General features: G+C 46.0%; 1 protein-coding gene across 1 annotated transcript in view; it reads left to right on the forward strand.

The window, feature by feature from the left end:
• The window catches only part of LY86 (lymphocyte antigen 86), a 72,606-nt gene that overhangs the window by 32,548 nt on the left and 19,853 nt on the right, over nt 1-20,205 (forward strand). Inside the window, exons 2-3 of the mRNA XM_079778043.1 lie at nt 2,386-2,472; nt 3,702-3,830. Of these exons, the coding sequence (XP_079634169.1) occupies nt 2,386-2,472; nt 3,702-3,830 (216 nt within the window). The remainder of the gene's footprint in view (nt 1-2,385; nt 2,473-3,701; nt 3,831-20,205) is intronic.

Genomic DNA, 20,205 nt, shown 5'->3' on the forward strand with positions numbered 1-20,205 from the left:
AGTTAGCAGCCAGGTTAAAGGTCACTAGATTCGGTTTACAAGGCTGAAATTGCCCAGCGATCATTTCTACAGCAAAAGCCACAGACAATTATGCATCCCCCAGGTCAGCAATGTGGGTGATGAAACTGTCTGGCACACTATCACTGACAAATGTGAGCTCGTAGCTCAGCTGAAATTGAAACCAGTTATGAAAGAGAACTAGCAGATGCCACCGGCCTGCACACAAATATTCCAGGCCATCTTGCAAATCAAGTCATTAACATGCATCTTTGAGGCTCTGCTTTGTGAATGCCTCTGCACAACACTAAGAGGCAATTAATTATGTATTTGTTTGTTTTTAATTCTGGTTTTAATTTTGACCCTGCTAGTTAATAGCACCTCTCTGAGTCTATATTTTTTTATCTATGAAAATGGGGAAAATCATACCTATCTCTCAAGATCATTATTTGTTGTAGCCGTCTGGACCTGGTCAGGAAAACAGGACCACATCAGTTATTTTAACATAGAGAATTTAATATAGAGAATTGCCTAATCAGTTCTTAGAGAACCAAAGAAGCAAAAAGGGGACAGTGAAGATACAGTTACCACCCCAAAGGCTGGGAAAGCAGAGGGCAAAGGTTGGAGCTATTAGAACCTAGAAGCTTGACAGAAGAGCCCTGTGGGGCTGTAACACCCACTTGGGGAGAAGGGGTGACAGCTTCGGAGGTACTGTCATCAGGCCGCAAAGCTGAGCCTCTGCTGATTCTGGGAAGGTGCAAATGAGAGTTGAACATGAACCAATTGCCACTGACAGGGTGACATGCCCTCACCAGGTGACACTCTCAAGTACTAGCAAGTACGCAGGAAGGAGCAAGTCTCTCCCGCTCAGCCTCAGTTTCCAGAAGAAATGTGATTTCGAAGAGCCCCAGCTTCACAAAGCTAGAGTTGGGAGGCTGGGTTTGGAGCTGAGAGACAGTGGCTTATTACACGACCCTTTCATCCATTCATTATGTGATTTATCCAGTGCTTGCTGTGTGTCCGATCGTGAGGCTCTCCGCTAGATGCTGGGAGTCTGAAGAATTCAATGGAAAACTCTTATCAATAAAGTGAGCCGCTCAGGGACTAGTGTAATGTAGACCCAGCTCTCCTCTCTCAGGCCCAGGGAGAAACATAAAGGAAAAAGGAATGGAAAACAAAACAGCAGCTCCTGCCCTTTAGGAGTTCTGCATTATGGGGTAAATCAAAGAGCAAAGTATGAAATCATACATGTTTGTGCACTTTAAAAAGTATTTCAGACATAACTGTTTTAAGAATTCAGGAGCAAACAAATATTTTGGTGACTATCAGGGAAGCCTTCACAAAGACGAGGGGAATGAGCAACACCTTAGTACTTAGACAATGTCCCAAAGGGGTGAGACGACTATAAATGGGAGGAAGCGCGTGCGTAACTCAAGCACGGTGGGAACTTCCTGGGTGCTTACATTGCAGCCCCGACCTCAGGGAATGGAGGATGGCTTTGTGACATGGAGGGTGGAAGATGGGGCCGGTAGAACATTTCTTGACACTCTTCTAGGGGATAGGTCAGTGGTCGGCAAACTGCGGCTCGCGATCCACATGCGGCTTGCGAGCCTCGGTTTGCCACTCTGTTGACTAATGAGTTTGCCAACCACTGGACTAGACTAAATGTTACCGTGTAGTTGGAAGCTGTGAGGATTAGGCAATTGTGGCATATAGTGTGCAAAGAGGTAAAGGGTAGTATATGACAGTGGTCGGCAAAGTCATTAGTCAACAGAGCGGCAAACCGCGGCTCGCAGTTTGCCGACCACTGGGATAGGTGAACCACTGGAGATTTTTGAATAAGTAGAAGTTACGTGTAAAAAAGTGATCTTTGTAGTCCTTATCAGATCTAACATGATACCTTACATATAGTGAAATATTTGGGGGGAAAAAGCCTTACATTGAATAGGATGGGATGGAATGGGATGGAATTTTTAAGGCAGGTCTTAATTTTGAAAATCTGCATATAGATTCTTCTGTTTTAATTATAATAACAAATACTTTGTGAAGTGTTTTGTGCAATCAATGAGCAATTTTAAGTCTAAGTTCAGGAAATAAAAAGATTCAAGCAATGATAAAAATTTAACAAGTGAAGATGTAACCCACCAAAAAGACACCATGCTCCTTTCTCAGACTGAACGTGACACTGAGCAGCGTTGCCTTCACAGAGACTGTGAGGGGTTGCTGAAAGTATCAGGGACCTATGCAAGGAATGTATTGGGCAGTATGTTTCTGAATCAATTTTAGTGACTCATATAGAAAAAATAATATCATTGGTGTGAATTTTGAATACGAGTCTACAGAGTATATGGTGTACTCACACCTAATCTGCTGTTTTTCTCTTGGCAGATCCATTACAAGATTTTGGCTTTTCTATTGACCAGTGTTCCCAACCCTTAAAATCAAATATCAACATTAGATTTGGAATCATTCTGAGTAAGTAAAACTATTGACATGAAATAAAACAGCCTCTTCCTGGCTCACACACCCAATTACTTGTATTAACTGGAGTGGCTGGCTCAGCCCCTGCTCCCCAGCACTCTGTGGAATTAACTCTATTTCCATCTTCCTCTTCAGTTCTCTCTCTGGGTAACATCCAGATAGAGTAAAACTCTCATTTAATGTTGTGATTTTTGTACTGAAAAGACTCTAGGCACTCATTTGGATGATATAAGCACCTGGGATCAGTATATCTGGCAGAGGAAGAAAATATTTTGAGCCTAAGTATTGATGTTTGCTCAGGAGAGAATTTTTGTTTAGTTATTTCAGCAACAAACAAGTCTACTACCAGCAACATGGCTAGTCTTTGTGTTATTTCATTTCCCAGACAGCTCATATAGTTCTTCAACCTTGACTCAGTTAAAGGCATGCAATATCTTCTCACTCCACCCCAATCAATGAGCTCAAATGCTTTCTGATTGTTTATATTTGTATGGTCATGCCATCACAATTAATCATCATATTGCTATAGTTACTAGAGTATCTCCTTTCTAAAAGAGCAGAGGATTTAATAAACTTAGCATGGGGAGTCAGTCCACAGAGGTGGAGGGAACATTCCCAGAGTCCAAGGACTCTCATGCATCCTTGTATTTCTCAAACCTCACGCAACATCTGGACTCTATAGCAGCAGCTCAATAAATGCTATGAGAGACAGAGAGATGCAGAATGAAAGGAGAATGGAGCAGAACATAAAACGAGGAATGGAAGAAAGTTTCAGAAGGAATTGGAAGCCAGCACTGCCGAGCACCCTGAAGCTTCCTTTGTAACTATGCTACAACATCTGCCCAGCAACAGTGTGGGTGTGCAGGCTTGCCCACACCCCAGCGCTATCAGGGAGGTATCTGATACTATGGGGCTGAAAAGTGATAGAAGCCAGACCTGCAGCCACCACATTAAGGGGCCATGGCATCAGGGCAGGGGAGCACAGCAGATAAACTATCTCCTCCAAGCAGATCAAGTTTGTGAAAGCACCTCATCTCATACTCAGGGCTGGCACCACAATCCCCTGCACCACTGCCTACATGCTGTTTTACCAAGAAAACAGTTCCCTATGCAGCACAGACTCCTGGAAATGCAAGTTTTGGGGGCTCGTATGTGTATAAATTTTGAATGCTTTGATATGCAGCAAAACCCACACTAGGTAAAGCCCATCTCTTTTCCTTTAGGAGAGGACATCAAAGGGTTGTTTCTTGATGCAAGTCTACTGACGGGAGGAGTGTCGGTTTTGAATTACTCCTATCCCATCTGTGAAGAGGAGCTTCCCAAGTTTTCTTTCTGTGGAAGAAGGAAAGGGGGTAAGTTGTCTGTCTTTCTCACTGATTGCTGAGGCCCAGGAACAAGATCTCTGCTGAGGTCAGGACACCTGGCGGGGATCTGGGCCCTGCCCCTCACCTGGGGACAAGTTTCACTTCACATGTCAGCATCTAAGTGCTGTGTCATATGCTGTTACATAAAAATAGCCATAAGGCTCGTCCTCAGGGCCTACCTGACCAGGTGGGCGTGAAAATCAAATTAAACAACCATATATAAGGTACTTTATAAACACAACATGTGTTAATTGTGGCACTTTATTTATAAAAATAAAAATAAAAAAGGAGGGTTGGCAACAGAAAGAATCAGTAGCTTCCCCAAATCCATTGCTGTTCCAAGTGTTTCCAAGTTTCTCCTCAGCAATCTCTTTACTGGCAGCGTCTCCTCAATATAGCAAAGGATTCTGGGGAAAAAAAAGGCGGGGGGGAAGCTTTCTGACTGTCAGCATTTTACTGTAGTCTTTCTCATTTGAGTCATTGACTGATGGGGCAGTAGGTGGCTACATTCAAAGTACAGATGTGTAAAACCCATTGTGTTATTGCTCTTTCTCCACCCACTAGGCCGCCAACTCTGCCATCCATACCTCAGTAGTGCCCAGGAACCCCCCTCCAGCCTGTTCCCACCTCGCCTCTCCTCCTAGTTCTCACCCAGCATCTTCACCAAGACCCTGAGATGCCTCTGTTTATTTAACCAAAAGTTGGGTCTGCTCTGTGACTTTCCTTCCCCAGAAATTGTTCCTTTCCTCTTCCCAGGGTCTCCTTACCATTCCCATTGGCCAAGGGGGAACATGCCCCTAATCCCACACCCTTGAGATACTCACTCATCTATTTCCTCATTCAAGGAAGCTGGAGGGAAATCACCTAATTATGCTTCTAAACAAAGGCTCTAAAGAAATTGGGATCCCCTTCCCATAGTGAAGATGCAAACTCAGGTGCATCCATGTATTTCCTCAGCACGGAGAGCTGTTCAGTAGCTGGTCCCTATTGAACTTTTTCTACCTGCCCTCAGCCATTCCTGTCCAAGAGTCCTCACCCCACCATCAGCCACTTTTTCTTTCCTTCCTTCCCTTCTTCCTCATTCACTTCTTCCTTCCTCCTTTCCTCCCTTCCTTCCATACTAAGTCTCTACTGTGTGCAAAGCACTTTGGGGAGCCTGAAGATGAACCAAGGATGGTTTCTGCCTTCAAGGACATTGATGATGGCCTATAGGAGATTAGAGATCCACAAAACTCTGTGTGGTGTGTGCATTAAAGAGGCACAAACAAAATGCCAAGGAAATGTGAGAGGTATAGTTCATTCCCAACAGGTTGACCTGTTGGAATATGGAAAGTCTGAAAATTTTAATATAGAATTATTTTCCTGTTTGCCTTAAAGTTATTTGAAATTCTGTTACAGGCTTTTCAGCATTCATAATTCTAATATATAAAAACCCATGGTCCATATCATCCACAACTACCGGAGGCTCGACCAACCAGAAGTCAGTGCTGGGTCGCCGTGGTGACCCAGCACTGACTGCCTCAGCTGCAGGAGCCCGGACCCTGCACTGACTGCTGAGGAGGCTGTGGATCAGGCCCAGGGAGAGGCCTGGGGAGAGAGAAGCAGGATCTGATCCGTAGCCTCCGTGGCAGCTGTGGATCAGCACTTGCCTCTCTCTTTTGCTCCAGGCCTGGCCAACAGCCAGGCCTCTCTTTCTCTCTGGCCTTTCTGGGGCTACTGATCAGCCCCTCCTCTCTGATCAGGCCTGTTGATGGGCCTGGAGACGCTGACTGGCATAGAAACCAACCAATCAGAACTTAATCTGGGTGAAGTGAGAAGGCAGAACCTAAGGTGGGGGGCTGAGGAGGGGTTTTGAGGGCAACAGCTGTTTGGTGTAAGGTGTAAGAAAGCGGTTCAATTTTTTCATGACCAGTTTGGCAGTATAGTGCATATGGCAGGCTATCAGTCCAGATATAGGGATTATGTATTTTTGTCTGCCAAGAGCATCTCCTCCTGATGAAAAAGGCTCCCCCGCCCAATTTAAGCAATCCTATCCTATATAATCTATCTATACTACTAAAAGGGTAATATGCTAATTAGACCGGGTCGACTGGCCATCGTCCGGACATCCAACTTCCTTCTGGACAAAGCCATGGTGGTGGGGGCCGAGGCAGAGGCCGTTAGGGGCAATCAGGCTGGCAGGGGAGGAAAGTTAGGGGCAATCAGGCAGGCAGAGGCAGTTGGGGGCAACCAGGCCGGCAGGGGAGGGCAGTTGGGGGTGAGATCAGGCCAACAGGGGAGGGCATTTGGGGGCAACCAGGCCAGCCAGGGAGGGCAGTTGGGGGTAAGTAAGATCAGGCCGGCAGGAGAGGGCAGTTAGGGGCGATCAGGCAGCCAGGCAGAGGCAGTTAGGGGCAATCAGGCCGGCAGGGGCAAAGGGGTTAGGGGTAATCAGGAAGACAGGCAGAGGGGTTAGGGGCAATCAGGCAGGAAGGCAGAGGCAGTTAGGGTAACCAGGCAGGCAGGCAGGTGAGTGGTTAGGAGCCAGTGGTCCCAGATTGTGAGAGGGATGTCCGACCACCGGTTTAGGCACAATCCCCAGGATCGGGCCTAAACCGGTGGTTGGACATCCCCCAAGGGGTCCCCAATTGGAGAGGGTGCAGGCTGGGCTGAGAGGACCCCCCCCCCCCATGCATGAATTTCATGCACTGAGCTTCTAATATATATATATATATATATATATATATATATATCCTATCTAATAAAAGAGTAATATGCAAATTTACTATCACTCCAACACACAAGATGGCTGCCCCCATGTGGTCAAAGATGGCTGCTCCCATGTGGACATAAGATGGCTGCCACAAGATGGCCAGCAGGGGAGGGCAGTTGGCAAGGACCAGGCCTGCAAGGGAGAGCAGTTGGGGGCGATCAAGCCTGCAGGGAAGGACAGTTGGGGGGTACCCAGGCCTGCAAGGGATGGCAGTTGGGGGTGATCAAGCCTGCAGGGAAGGGCAGTTTGGGGGGACCCAGGCCTGCAGGGGAGAGCAGTTGGGGGGGGACCAGGCCTGAAGGGGAGGGCAGTTAGGGGTGACCAGGCCTGTAGGGGAGGGCAGTTGGGGGGGAACAGGCCTGCAGGGGAGAAAAGTTTGGGGGGACCCAGGCCTGAAGGGGAGAGCAGTTGGGGGGGACCAGACCAGCAGGAAAGAGCAGTTAGGGGCGATGAGGCTGGCAGGGGAGGGCAGTTAGGGGTGACCAGGTCGGCAGGGGAGGACAGTTAGGGGCAACCAGGCTGGCAGGGGAGGGCAGTTAGGCATCAATCAGGCTGGCAGGGGAGTGGTTAGGGGGTGATCAGGCTGGCAGGCAGAAGCGGTTAGGGGCAATCAGGAAGGCAGGCAGGTGAGCAGTTGGGAGCCAGCAGTCCTGGATTGTGAGAAGGATGTCCGACTACCTGTTTAGGCCTGATCCTGGGCCTAAACGGGCAGTCAGACATCCCTCGAGGGGTCCCAGATTGGAGAGGGTGCAGGATGGGCTGAGGGACACACCCACCATGCATGAATTTCATGCACTGGGCCTCTAGTGTGTGTGTGTGTGTGTGTGTGTGTGTGTGTGTGTGTGTATGTGTGTATACATATATATAAACCTTCCTCCTACCCCATATATATATATACACACACACATACATATATATATATCCCGGAATCGGGCCTAAGCCGGCGGTTGGACATCCCTCTCGCAAGGGACCGCTGGCTCCTAACCACTCGCCCACCTGCCTGCCTGGTCACCTCTAACTGCCCCCCACTGCCGGCCAAGTCACCCCCAACTGCCCCCCCCCCCCCCCCGCTGGCCTGATCGCCCCTAACCGCCTCTGCGTGCCAGCCTGGTCACCCCTAACTGCCCCCCGCTGCCGGCCTGGTCACCTCCAACTGCCCCCCTTGCTGGCCTGGTTGCCCCACACAGCCTGCTTGTTCAGTCATTTGGTCATTCCTCACTAACCCCCCTGCTGGCCTGGTCACCCCACGCAGCCTGCTGTTCAGTCATTTGGTCGTCCCTCACTAACCCCCTGCTGGCCTGGTCACCCCACGCAGCCTGCTGTTCAGTCATTTGGTCATCCCTCACTAACCACCTCCCCTCCCCCCCCCGCCCCCACCGGCTGGTCGTAGGCAGCTATCTTGTGAGGGTGTGAGGGTCAATTTGCATATTACCTCTTTATTATATAGGATAGTTTGTGCACAGCATAATAATGCTGATAGTCTACAAGCCTTCCTGATTTTATAAAATGTTTTGAGGAATTCAAAGTATCTTGAGCTGATAATTAAATAATAACCCCTGAGAAGACTGACAACTCAGTAGGCTGCCACCTGGAGTCAGCATCTATAGTCCTATCTCCCATGTTTGCTTATCTTTCCAATTTTCCCCAAAAATAATTATTTTGAATCCAAATGTGGAAACAGGTATGCTTGGAAGTACTGCTAGCTTAGTAAGAAAGAACCCATACTGGGCTGTCCTTTTGTTCCTACTTTCCTACTCCCTTCTATTCCCTGGATCAAATCTCCCCACCTCCTTCCTAGGAGATGGAAATGACTTCCAACTTGATTTTCCTACTTCCTTACTGCTGCTGGGGAGAGGGGTAGTCTTCCCAAATCAGTGTTGATCATATCACCCCCTTCCCAAAAGATTTCAGGGGTTCCCATTTCTATAGAACAAAGACTAAGTTCTTAAGTGAGCAAGGTTCATCACGGATTGCACTCTAATCAGCTTCTCCTGCCACATTTTGGCCCACAAGCACCTTCAGCTACAGCTTCTTCAAATGATTTGCCACTTTCTGACCACACCCTGTGTTTTGACACACGTGATGCTGTTCTGATGCTTCCCTTTGCTTCCATTGCCTGCTCCCCATTTCTCTTCTATCCAGACATCACTCAAGTACCACCTCCTCTCAGAAACCTTCCTCCTACCCAAGCCAGTTAGTTGTTCCCTCTGGATGTTCCTGGTGTATCACATTTCCACTTATCTCATCCATCATTGTATTTTGTATTCTAGTTATATTAAGTGTGTGCATGTATACTACTAGTATGTGTGTGTCCCTTGAAAGCAGACACTTCAAACTTTGAACTCCTTGAAGGCAGGAGTATTTCTTGCTCCTCTCTGTCTCTGTAGACTTTGAAGACAAAGAGAGACTGGTACAGAGTTAAGATGCAATAAATTCTTGTTTTATTGAATTTGCATGTGATGAAATGAATGCAAGTATCCCACCCCCTAAGTGACTATCTAATGATGCTTATGCATGCCACAAAGACACAGGCACATTCAATCCCAGCAACCAGTAAATTATCTTGATCTTCCACATTTAAGAAAACCTATTTTTCCTCAGTGATTGACTGAATGGTGGAATGACCGGAACACCAGCGGCCCCTCAAGCTGGCAAGCTCCACCCCTGAGCAAGCCCCTGGAACCCAATCAGGGGTGGAGCCAGCTGGCAAACTGCCCGCAGTCACTTACCACAGCCAGTGCATGAATTCATGCATTGGCCTCTAGTAGAATTAATAAAACAGAAGAGATATTGTCCCCCAAATTAAAGTGTTCAATTCCATTTAGCAGCTCAAAAAGCTGGTTTTGCCTTATTCAAATGCTGGGCAGCCCTTTAGACATTTATTTGCTTTGTTGTCATGGAGTTGATAGCTGCATAGGCAGGCTGAGAAGCCAGAACTCGGGAAATTGCCAAGAAATTTCATATAGTATAAAATGATCAGAAAAGTAATATACAAATGCTACATGATCAAATAATATGTAAACTACTAAACCAGAGAAACTAAAACCTTAAATTCAGAGGCTTCTTGAGTTATTACATTTTTTTAACCCACCCAGCAACCTAGTGCAGGAATGATGCTGTTGAAAAGAAGTGATGACTTCTAAGACCAGAATTAAGAGAAAAACATGCACCAAGGCGGAACTAAGGCAATACAAACCCAAGCACAAGCTGCTGCTAACATTCTAAACAGAAGCAAAGTCCCTCTGGGGTTCACAGGTCCTTCTTAGCAGAGCAGTGAGAAAACTTGGCGTCCACTGTGGGCAGCCCATTATGGTGTCAGTTGCAGCTGAATTGTTTGATACTTCCATGGCATTACAGTGCACCCCTCTGCAACCTGCACCCCGCTGGCTGTAATCTGAGTCAGATAAAAACACAAAATGGGTCAGGTTTAATGAGACTGTGTGGACAAAATGTTCTCTTTTCTTCTGCATCTTCCCCAGCTAGCTAATATAAGAGCACATTGGATTTGAAAACCAAGTGATAGTCTTTTGGCATTGGTAATTTGGGGGCAGTAGCTTGTAAGTCCAATCATAGGGGATTGACTAAGTAGACTATTGTCGGGCCAAACTAAGGTATTTAAATGACTTTGTAGGAGATTATTAAATTACATAAAAATAAACATATAAGGCTATTGCTAAGTGACAAAGAAGCTTGCTATAAAAGAGTAATCACTATTGCATCCAGTTTTTATTTAAGTGTATACAAATGTATACACCAAAAAAAGCTTTAAAATAGCACATACACTTAGGTGCTCAGTAGTGGTTATCTCCAAGTAATGGAACTGCAGATCTTTATTTTATCTTTTCTTGGAAATCTCTTTTGATTTTATAATAAATACTAGTGGCCCAGTGCACGGAATCTGCATGGGTAGGGTCCCTAGCTGTTGCCAGCTGCCAGCTGGGACCTCCCTTCTCCAGGCTGCCTGCCACTGCCACCAGCCGGGGCCTCGTTTCCCCCAGCAGCTGCCTGTCACAGGCCAGGGCCTCACTTCCTGAGGTTGGCCGGCTGGCCCCACACCCTGGTCAAACTCCCGGTGGAACTCCTGGTCGAACTCCCAGTTGAGGGGATAATTTGCATATTAGGCTTTTATTATATAGGATACATGATTACCCCTTTAATTATTAGTTGATAGTTTTAGAAAAAACTAGAGAGGATGAATTCTCTTCCTCTGTAAATAAGAGTTCTAAAAAAAATCACAATCTACTTAATATTTAATAACTAGAGGCCCGGTGCATGAAATTCGTGCACTGTGGAGGGTGTCCCTCAGCCCAGCCTGCATCCTCTCTAATATGGGACCCCTCGGGGGATGTCCAACTGCAGGTTTAGGCCCAATCCCTGTGAAATCAGGCCTAAACCTGCAGTTGGACATCCCTCTCACAATCCAGGACCGCTGGCTCCTAACTGCTCACCTGCCTGCCTGATTGCCCCCTAACTGCTCCCTTGCTGGCCTGATTGACACCTAACTGCTCCTCTGCGGGCCCGATTGCCCTCAAATACCCTCCGCCCTGCTGGCCTGATCACCCCCAAGGCTTTTATTAGTATAGATATTTGGAGTTAAAGAGCAAGTTCTGAATCAAAGAGTTGCATAGAATGTCATGGGACCATCAACTATCCATTCTATATCTTTTCTCTGGGACACCTTTAGCCCCCTCTACCCAGGTTCATTGAGAAGGGACCAAAATGGGCCCCTGTTTTAATTCCTACTCCATTAATGCTAGTTTAGGTCTTTTGTCTGCTGGTCATATGGATTAATCTGCTTTACTTGATCTTCATGCTTTTAAACTGTCTCCATCAGCTCCATATCAATTAAATTGAATGTTTAATAACTACATCCAATTACAAACCTTAAGGAAGGAAGCTGCAGTAACTTTGTTAATATTTAAGTTAAGAACAGTAATGCTGGTAGAACCTCTATGTAGTTAGTCAGGTTTGGCCTCGTCCACAATCACCAACTGCGCCCTTTCCCCAGGTTACACATTACTTAGTCCCATGCTGTTGTCTTGGTTACACATTAGTTAGGCACATGTGGCTTCTCAGCCATGAAAACATAGCTAGTCTAAGTTGAGATGTACTGCAAGTGTAAAATACAAACTCAATTTTAAAGACTTAATATGAAATTGTTATATTGGTTATCAGTTTAGATTATAATATTTGGGATCTATTGACTTGAATAAAATTTATCATTATTACATTTATCAACAATAAAATATATTATTAACATATTGTTAAAATTAAGTTTACCTATTTAAATATGCCCCCTCCCAAAAAAAAAACACAAAAAACCCACACATGAAATTATACATGCAACCATCATTATATTTCTACTAGAGGCTTGGTGCACAAATTTGTGCATGGCTTGGGTCCCTCCCAGCTAATTGGGACTGATCAGGGCCAATCCAGGCTGGCTGGCCAGGTGGAGGGACCGCGGGAGGTTGGCTGGCCGCAGGAAATTGGCTGTGGGAGTACACTGACCACCAGGGAGCATCTCCTGCATTGAGTGTCTGCCCCCTGGTGGTCAGTGTGCATCATAGCTACTGGCTGGTCGGCCGGTCGTAATGGTCACTTAGGCTTTTATATATAGAGACTAGAAGCCCGGTGCATGAAATTCGTGCACTGGGGGGTGTCCGTCAGCCCAGCCTGCACCCTCTCCAATCTCGGACCCCTCAAGGGATGTCCGACTGCAGGTTTAGACCCTCAGGGATCAGGTCTAAATCTGCAGTCAGACTCCCCTCTCACAATCCGGGACTGCTGGCTCCTAACCACTTGCCTGCCTACCAGCCTGATTGACACCTAACTGCTCCCCTGCTGGCTCGATCACCCCCAACTGCCCTTCCCTGCTGGCCCAATTGCCCCCAACTGCCCTCCCCTGCCAGCCTGATCACCCCAACTGCTCTCCCCTGTAGGCCTGGTTGCCCCAACTGCCCTCCCCTGTAGGCTTGGTTGCCCCTAACTTCCCTCCTCTGCAGGCCTGGTCTCCTCCAACTGACCTCCCTTGCAGGCCTGGTCCCCGCCCCCGCAACTTCCCTCCCCTGCAGACCTGGTCACCCCCAACTGCCATCCCCTGCAGGCTTGGTCGCCCCCAACTGCCCTCCCCTGCCGGCCTTATTGCCCACAACTGCCCTCTTCTGCCAGCCACTTTTTGGTGGCCATCTTGTGATGGCCATCTTGTGGTGGCCATCTTGTGATGACATGGGAGCAGCCATCTTGTGACGATGTGGGGGCAGCCATCTTGTGGTGGCCATCTTGTGATGACGTGGGGTGGCCATCTTGTGATGACGTGAGGGTGAGAGGGTACAAGGGCATGAGGGCCACCTAGGCTTTTATTAGTTTAGGTTAGGCCAGTGGTCGGCAAACCGCGGCTCGCGAGTCACATGCGGCGAGCTGCGGTTTGCCACTCTGTTGACTAATGAGTTTGCCGACCACTGGACTAGACTAAATGTTACCATGTAGTTGGAAGCTGTGAGGATTAGGCAATTGTAGCATATTGTGTGCAAAGAGGTAAAGGGTAGTATATGACAGTGGTCAGCAAACTCATTAGTCAACAGCTGCAAACTGCAGCTCACGAGCCGCATGTGGGTTAGGCAATGAGCATTATAATCTCCCTTTGCAATTTTCAAAATTCCCAGATCAATTAAATCAGAATCTCTGGGGGTAAGGACCAAGCCAGGTGATTTTAATGTTCAGCCAAAGCTGAGGAAGGAGGAGGACCTTAGCCCCAGGTAGGCATTGCACAATATGTGCCAGGGACCTTTCCAGGCAATAACTACTTTACTGTTTGCACCAACCTTATAACATATAGAAACTACTGCTATTAGCCTCATCCTATATAATAAAGGTGTAATATACAAATGGTCATTACGCTGTGAAATGTAACGACCGACTGTGTAACAACCGAATCACGGATCAGCAGGAGGGTGGGGCAGCAAGCTACAAGTGGGCGGTGGAGAGCTACAGGAGGGGGCAGGGCAGCAATCTATGAGGGGGGCAGGCAGGGGGTGGAAGGAGCTACAGGAGGGCGGGGCAGTGGGCAGAGAGCTACAGAAGGGTGGCAGCGAGCTACTGGCTACAAGCGGGTGGTGGAGAGCTACAGGAGGGGGCAGGACAGCAAGCTATGAGGGAGGTTGGGGGGGAAGGGGCAGGGGGAGCTACAGGAGGGCAGGGCAGTGGGCAGAGAGCTACTGGAGGGTGGCAGCGAGCTACTGTCGAGCTACTGGCACACAAATTCGTGCGCAGGACTACTAGTGTTAACATATGAGAAAACTGAGACCCAGAGAGGTAAGTAACTTACCCTAAGTCACAAAGCCAGCAGGCAGTGGAGCTGGGTTTCTCTCCAAAAAGTTGGGCTCTTATCCTGTCTGCTACCTATCCTCTTGGAACATAAATGAAACTGCTGGAGAAGTATATCTCATTTTATCCCTCCACTAAGACTGAGAAGTGATCAAAAGACATGACCAAATTATAGAAATCAAATCATCATTTTGGGGCATAACCAGCCATTATATAAGGCAATGTTTCTTCAAGTGTGGTCCCCAAACTAGCAACATCAGCATAATCCAAGAAATTTTAATAATGCAAATTTTTACTTTCTCCCCAGACTTACTAAATTAGCAACTCTGGGTTTAGGGCTTACAATTCTGTACTTTATCAAGCCCTTTAGGTCACCAGTCAGCAAACTTTTTCTGTAAAGGAAAAAATAGAAGACATTTTAGGCTTTGCAGATTATATTTTCTCTACTCAACGCTGCTGTTATAGTGTGAAAGGGGCTACAGACAATATGGAAATGAATTGTGCTGTTTTGTTTTCTCACCTCTATCTAAGGTTAGCCCCTAAAGTTCTCATTTTCTGACCTAGGCTTGATTTCCTTTCAGAATGAGTGCCCATGGAAATGCCCACGCTCTTCAGGGAAACCTGACATTTAGCCATGGAGGTGTGACCCATTCCCACAGCCCCAACAAGCTTATCCCACAATCGTCTGACTTTTCCCAAAGTCTGGGTTTGTCAGCACAAAGCAATACCACAAACAAGGCACCAACTACCTGTCTAGCTTGGAAATGAGTTGAGTTCACCCCTGTCTCTTTTATTCTCTTCTGATTTATCAAGAGTTCAATACACCTTGATGTCCATTTTCAACAAAATGGGGTTCAACAAGTTTTCTAGAATATCCCATTTTAGGAAGATGAGAGTGAAACAATAAGTGAAATAGAGTAAAAAATTGATTGTAGGATTTATAATCTGGGAAGTATGAATAAGCCCCTATAAGACCTGCTCACCCCCCCCAAATAAAAAAAACACACACACACACACAAAAAAACATGTAGAGTGAAAATTACTCAAAGAAATAGAGTGGCTCATGTTTTGGCTGTCTAGAATATATTGTATAGGGCTATGTGAAAAGCAGACTCTCAACTGGACATGAACCTGGAGATCTGGGCAAAGACCCAGATTAAGGCCATAGAGTAAATAGAATGAAGACAGGATTTTCACTCTTGATGACAAAAGACACATCAACTGTTAAGCTTGTTTCAGCCCAAGCCTCTGGGAGTTCTAGCCAGGGTAGGTCAACCCAGGCAAAAGGCATTGGTTTCACAGCACTAAGTAGTAATTGGCTTTCAAAAATGATTTGTTTATTGTTTTATGCATTGACTTGTGGCTATCAATTGTACCTACCCCTTTGCCAAAACTAGTGTGTGTGTGTGTGTGTGTGTGTGTGTGTACACTGGATACATACTATGATTATAAAGTAGGAGACTGATATTGACATGGTTGAAACACAGTGAAAACTCGGGCGGACTTGATCTTACATGTGGGACAGATCTCAGAGTCGTGCCGAAGACAGCAGGCCCCACAAGAACTGCTGGTGCGCATGCACCACCCCTGTACATGAGCACTAAGCACTTTCAGTAGGAGCAAAATGGATTATGAAATACATGTACCAGGTATTAATACACTTCACTTCGTGCAGTATGCAAGCTACAGAAAAAAATTGGTTGGGGATTTAATTGTCAATGCATCTGGAAAGCTTGCAATTAAATATTGCAGTGACACCTTTTGTAGGCTGAAGAATCCTTTAGTTGAAAAAATAATTGCTCCCTGATGTATCTTTTGTGTAAATCTGAACTTTCCTCCTTTCACTGTTTGTCCAAAGTGGGGAATACATCATAATTGGATGAATTTCAATGTACGACAGAGTAGGTCCCATGAGAAATGTATTTAAAGTCTGACCTGACATTGTCCACAGGGCAGATATTTTCTCTGATAGCAGCTACGAGATTCTGCAATAATACTGATTTTACATGTACAGATAAGACAAAGATACAAGCATAGCAGGTACTCACATTGGCTCCCTGTCCTTCCTCACTTGTATTAGCTAGAGCATTTCTCATCTGTCCCAGTTCATACTGAACACATGTGTCTGGCCATCCTTGAAACATCTTTAATTGCTGAGCCTTCTCAATCTTTGTAACTATTCAAAATTCAGTCCTAATAGCAATTCAGATTTCATTGGCTAGATTTCTATTGCCTTAGCTATCTCTATTTCTATGTGCTCCTTTTCACAGGTTTATATAATGGAGGACATTTGGAAATTGCCTTAACTTGGAAAAATTCCTATAAATGCTCTCTGCAAAATGCCTTACACATTGCACTTCTCTAGTAAAAGATGGGCAAAAGCCACCTTCCAGGCAAGTGCTACCTGGAAGAAGCTCCACCATTAATCTGTGCCGATGACCTAACACCTCCATAAAGCACACCCACAGCCACGCGCCCCTACAGTGGGCCTCACATCTCATCTGTTTAACATCCGCTGCACCGGCATTAACAAACGCACATGCCAGGAGTGCGGTCATTGGTTTGTGCTATAGAAGAAGGCCTCAATTTTAAAGCCTGTCTTTACCGGGATAGCACTTCTGTCCTACCTGTCTGTTCACCTTCATTTTCTGGGCCATTAGACCATCTGCTCTGTAAGCTCATTTGCTTCAGGCTTTCTGCTCTGCTGGTCCCTGCACTTGATTCTCAGTCTCTCCCAACCGAAGCTTCTGGTTCCATCCTTCATCAATTATTGCTAATAGCCCCGATGACAGAGTGGCTTAGGTGGGAACTTGTGGTTTCACTTCCCAGGGATGCATCAATAGATCTGCAGGGCGAGTGATGTTCTCTGCCACCTGGGAAATGGCAGTTTCTCCCGCCATCATCATTTGCACTGTCATTTTGTAGCTGCAGGCAGCATGCTACCAAAACCAATATTATCCCGAAAGAGTGTTCTGTTGCCTGCCACATCATACTTGCTGCATCGGGAGCAGGGCCCCGCCCAGTCCAGTGAATCTCCAGCCTGAGCATCAGCATCACCTGGCAGACTTGTTCCACCACAGACTGTCTGCCTCACCCCCAGTTTGCAGTTCAGTACGCCTGGAGAGAAGCCGGGAAATCTGCATTTCTCCCAAGTCCCCAGTAAGGCTGGTGCTGCTGGCCCAGGGACCACGCTTGAGAGCCACCAGCCTAGCACATAAGCACAGGGTTTGAAGCTAGACGCACAGAGCTGGACCTCTACGGCTACTTATCGTTATGTGACTGCAGGCAAGTTCATCTCTCGGAGCCTCCGTTTCTTCATCTTTATGATGAGGAAAATACGAGTAACCTTACAGGACGGTTATAAAGACAAAATGGGATCATCTGTGTGGAGGCGTTAGAACAGAGAGCCGTTTGGCACAGGGTAAGCGCTCGATAAGTGATAAATGCTCGCCACTTCCTGCAGCTGATTAGGGATTTCTCAAGCAAGGGCCCTGAGCCCTGAAGTCATCCATCTCCGAGTGCAAGTCTGCGTTTTAACAAGGCCTGGAGGGGCAGTGCAGCTTTCGAGGCTTAGAATTTAAGGCCTTTTCCCTCAGAGGTAGCAGAAACTTGACTTTGGTCCAAGTTGTGTGTCCTCTAGTGGCTGACAAAGTGGGGGCTGCAGGCCTGCTTGCGCCCTTGGGGAGAGAGCCCCATTTGCACTTCTCAGGGAACTGGAGGTTGGCAGCACCATCTCCTCAGCCTTCAGCCTTTCTTCTCTTCATGTTTTATTCTTTGTTTGCATACTTCAAAATGTTTCAGGCAGCTGTGGATTCCTTCTTGTGAGTACAGCAGCAGCAGCTGCTATAAATTCATAGAGAATTAACAAAAACAGCAGTTTAGTATTGAATTAACAGGAACTTCCCACTCTTACTCTGTAAAAAATAGAGCTAGAAACAACAGTCACCATAGAAAGGGCACCAGCAATGACCAAGCCTAAGAGGACCTTTTCTTTCTAAGAAAAAATAAAAACCAAACAAACAAAAGGAAACGCATTGCCTATTACGAAGTCCTCCAGCCTGGGAGCTTCGCCTCCTTCCTCAAATTCAAGCCTCTTAGTAAGAGCTAATAATACGGGTAAACTCCCGAGACATCAGCCGGGTCTCTGCTTTAGTTGAGCTCAGCACATTGAGACTAGTGATGACCTAGGGCCAGAAGCATTTTCAATTTTCTACACAATACAAGCTCCTTTACAAACCCGGGCCTCCTATGGAATTTCACAAGTCTGCTCAATGACTCAAACACTCACCTTGTGCAGTAATCATTAGGAAGCTAATTAAGGAGGCTGACTGCCAGCTCCCCATATCACATCAAAGCTCTGATCCCAGGGATCAGTGGATTTGCATTTTAACAAGCATCCTGAGAGCTCTGATGTGTGTGGACCCAAGAGGTTCTCAATCTGCAAAAGCCTCCCCCACACCCCCCGGCCCCATGATGTCTATTTCATTATTTCCAATCACATTGCTTTTTCCTGTGGCTGCCCCAGGTTTCTGGAGATCAACTCCATTTCTTCTCCTCTCTCTCCTCCCATCACCATCTTCTTCATTTCCATTCTGGGAATCCAATCAGCCCACCAATTCGCAAGTTGTATTTTGAGAGTTAAGTGTTTATCCACAGAAATCCAGAAATAGGTTGATAGAGAAAATAGCTGAAATTCTCTTTCCCTCCTAACTGCCAGAGTTATGTATCTCCTAGAGGGAACTGGGGACAGAAAGACAGAAAGGTCTTGAAAGAGGAATACAATTGGAACGAATCATTTCACTTTTTGAGCCTCAGTTCCTCCTCAATGACTTCATAATTGACACTCTCTCTAGATTCTAGAGTCTAGAACAAAGCCACTAGCCACCTGTGGCCACAGAGCACCAGAAATGTGGCCCGTCCACAGTGAGATGTGCTCTAAATGTAGAATACCCACTGAATTTTAAAGACTTAGTGCAAAAAAAGGTATAAAAATAATTTTAAACATCTTTAATATTTTTATATTGGTTACCTATTGAAATTACAATATTTTTAATATTTGGGTTAAAATACGTATATTATTAAATTGATTTTACTTGTTTCTCTTTCCTATTTTTCAAATGTGGCTACTAGAAAATTTTCAATTACATAAGTGGCTCACATTATATTTCTATTGGACAGTGCCAACCTAAAGCTGCTCTGTCCAGGTTGGCAGCCACTAGTCACGTGTGGCTATTTAAATAATTTACATTTAAATTAAATTTAAAAGTCAGTTCATCAGTCACATTAGCTACCTTTCAAGTTCTTAATGGCCACAAGTGGCCAGTGGTCACCAGATTTGTGGTTGCAAGTGTAGCCCCATCTCTGCAGAATGCTCTGTTAGACAGCACTCACCTAGTACCTTCTATGTTGGTCTAAGTGTTCTTTAACAGTCTGTCCTGAACACATTCGGATTCGTGTATGTTAGCAATTTTACTCTCTAGCTCAGTTGTAGGCCCAAGCACCTTCCATTTTGTCCAAATCCCAGATCATGGTGGAGAGGAGGAAGCAGCAGGTCCGTGAGTGAATAGCCCTGGAAGGGGTCTCATTTGATAGTTTCAAATGGTCCATTGCAAGCATACAGTGAATGCTTAAATAACATTAAGTTTCTCCAGTAGTGAAAGGCCACAAAGAGGATCTCCCCAGCCTGTTTGAATGGACTACTTAAGATAATTCATGTAGTAAGCCAAATTCTAATTAAATACTTATGAGCTCCCAAGTATAGTCATGATTCTGAAAAGGACCAAAGCAATGAATGATGCCCAGAACACACTGACCCTATGTACAGCCAAAGGGGCCAAATAACATGGAAATAATATTGGAAATAAAATTGAGGTCCCCTTAGCAATAGAAATAATCCTACCAATAGAGGGTCACCTGACAGGACCAGAATCCCAGAGTTTGCAAATGCAGTTTCTGAGTGCACTTTTATTGCAGGTCCACTATTCAGTGACAGTAAAACGCCGCACAACCGAATTGCCTGGGGACTTTTCCAGCATCTAGAAGGGTTCAGGAATTTGGAAAAGGGGCTGCTGTAAATTAATCAAGAGTCCAGAGATGAAACATAATTTTGGAAGGCATTTTGGGGAGCCAGAGAAGACTTAGCTAAAGAAACCAAGTTCTCTTGTCTCTCTGGACCCCTTGCTTTTTATTAACACAAATTGTCCTAAGGCAAAGTAGATATACATCAAAGGCAAGGTTTGGTATACAGAATCCATTGTCAGATTGGGGGAACTGCCTACGGCTGTT

The sequence above is a fragment of the Cnephaeus nilssonii genome (genome assembly GCF_951640355.1).
Source record: "Cnephaeus nilssonii genome assembly, chromosome: 7".
Taxonomy (NCBI): domain Eukaryota; kingdom Metazoa; phylum Chordata; class Mammalia; order Chiroptera; family Vespertilionidae; genus Cnephaeus; species Cnephaeus nilssonii.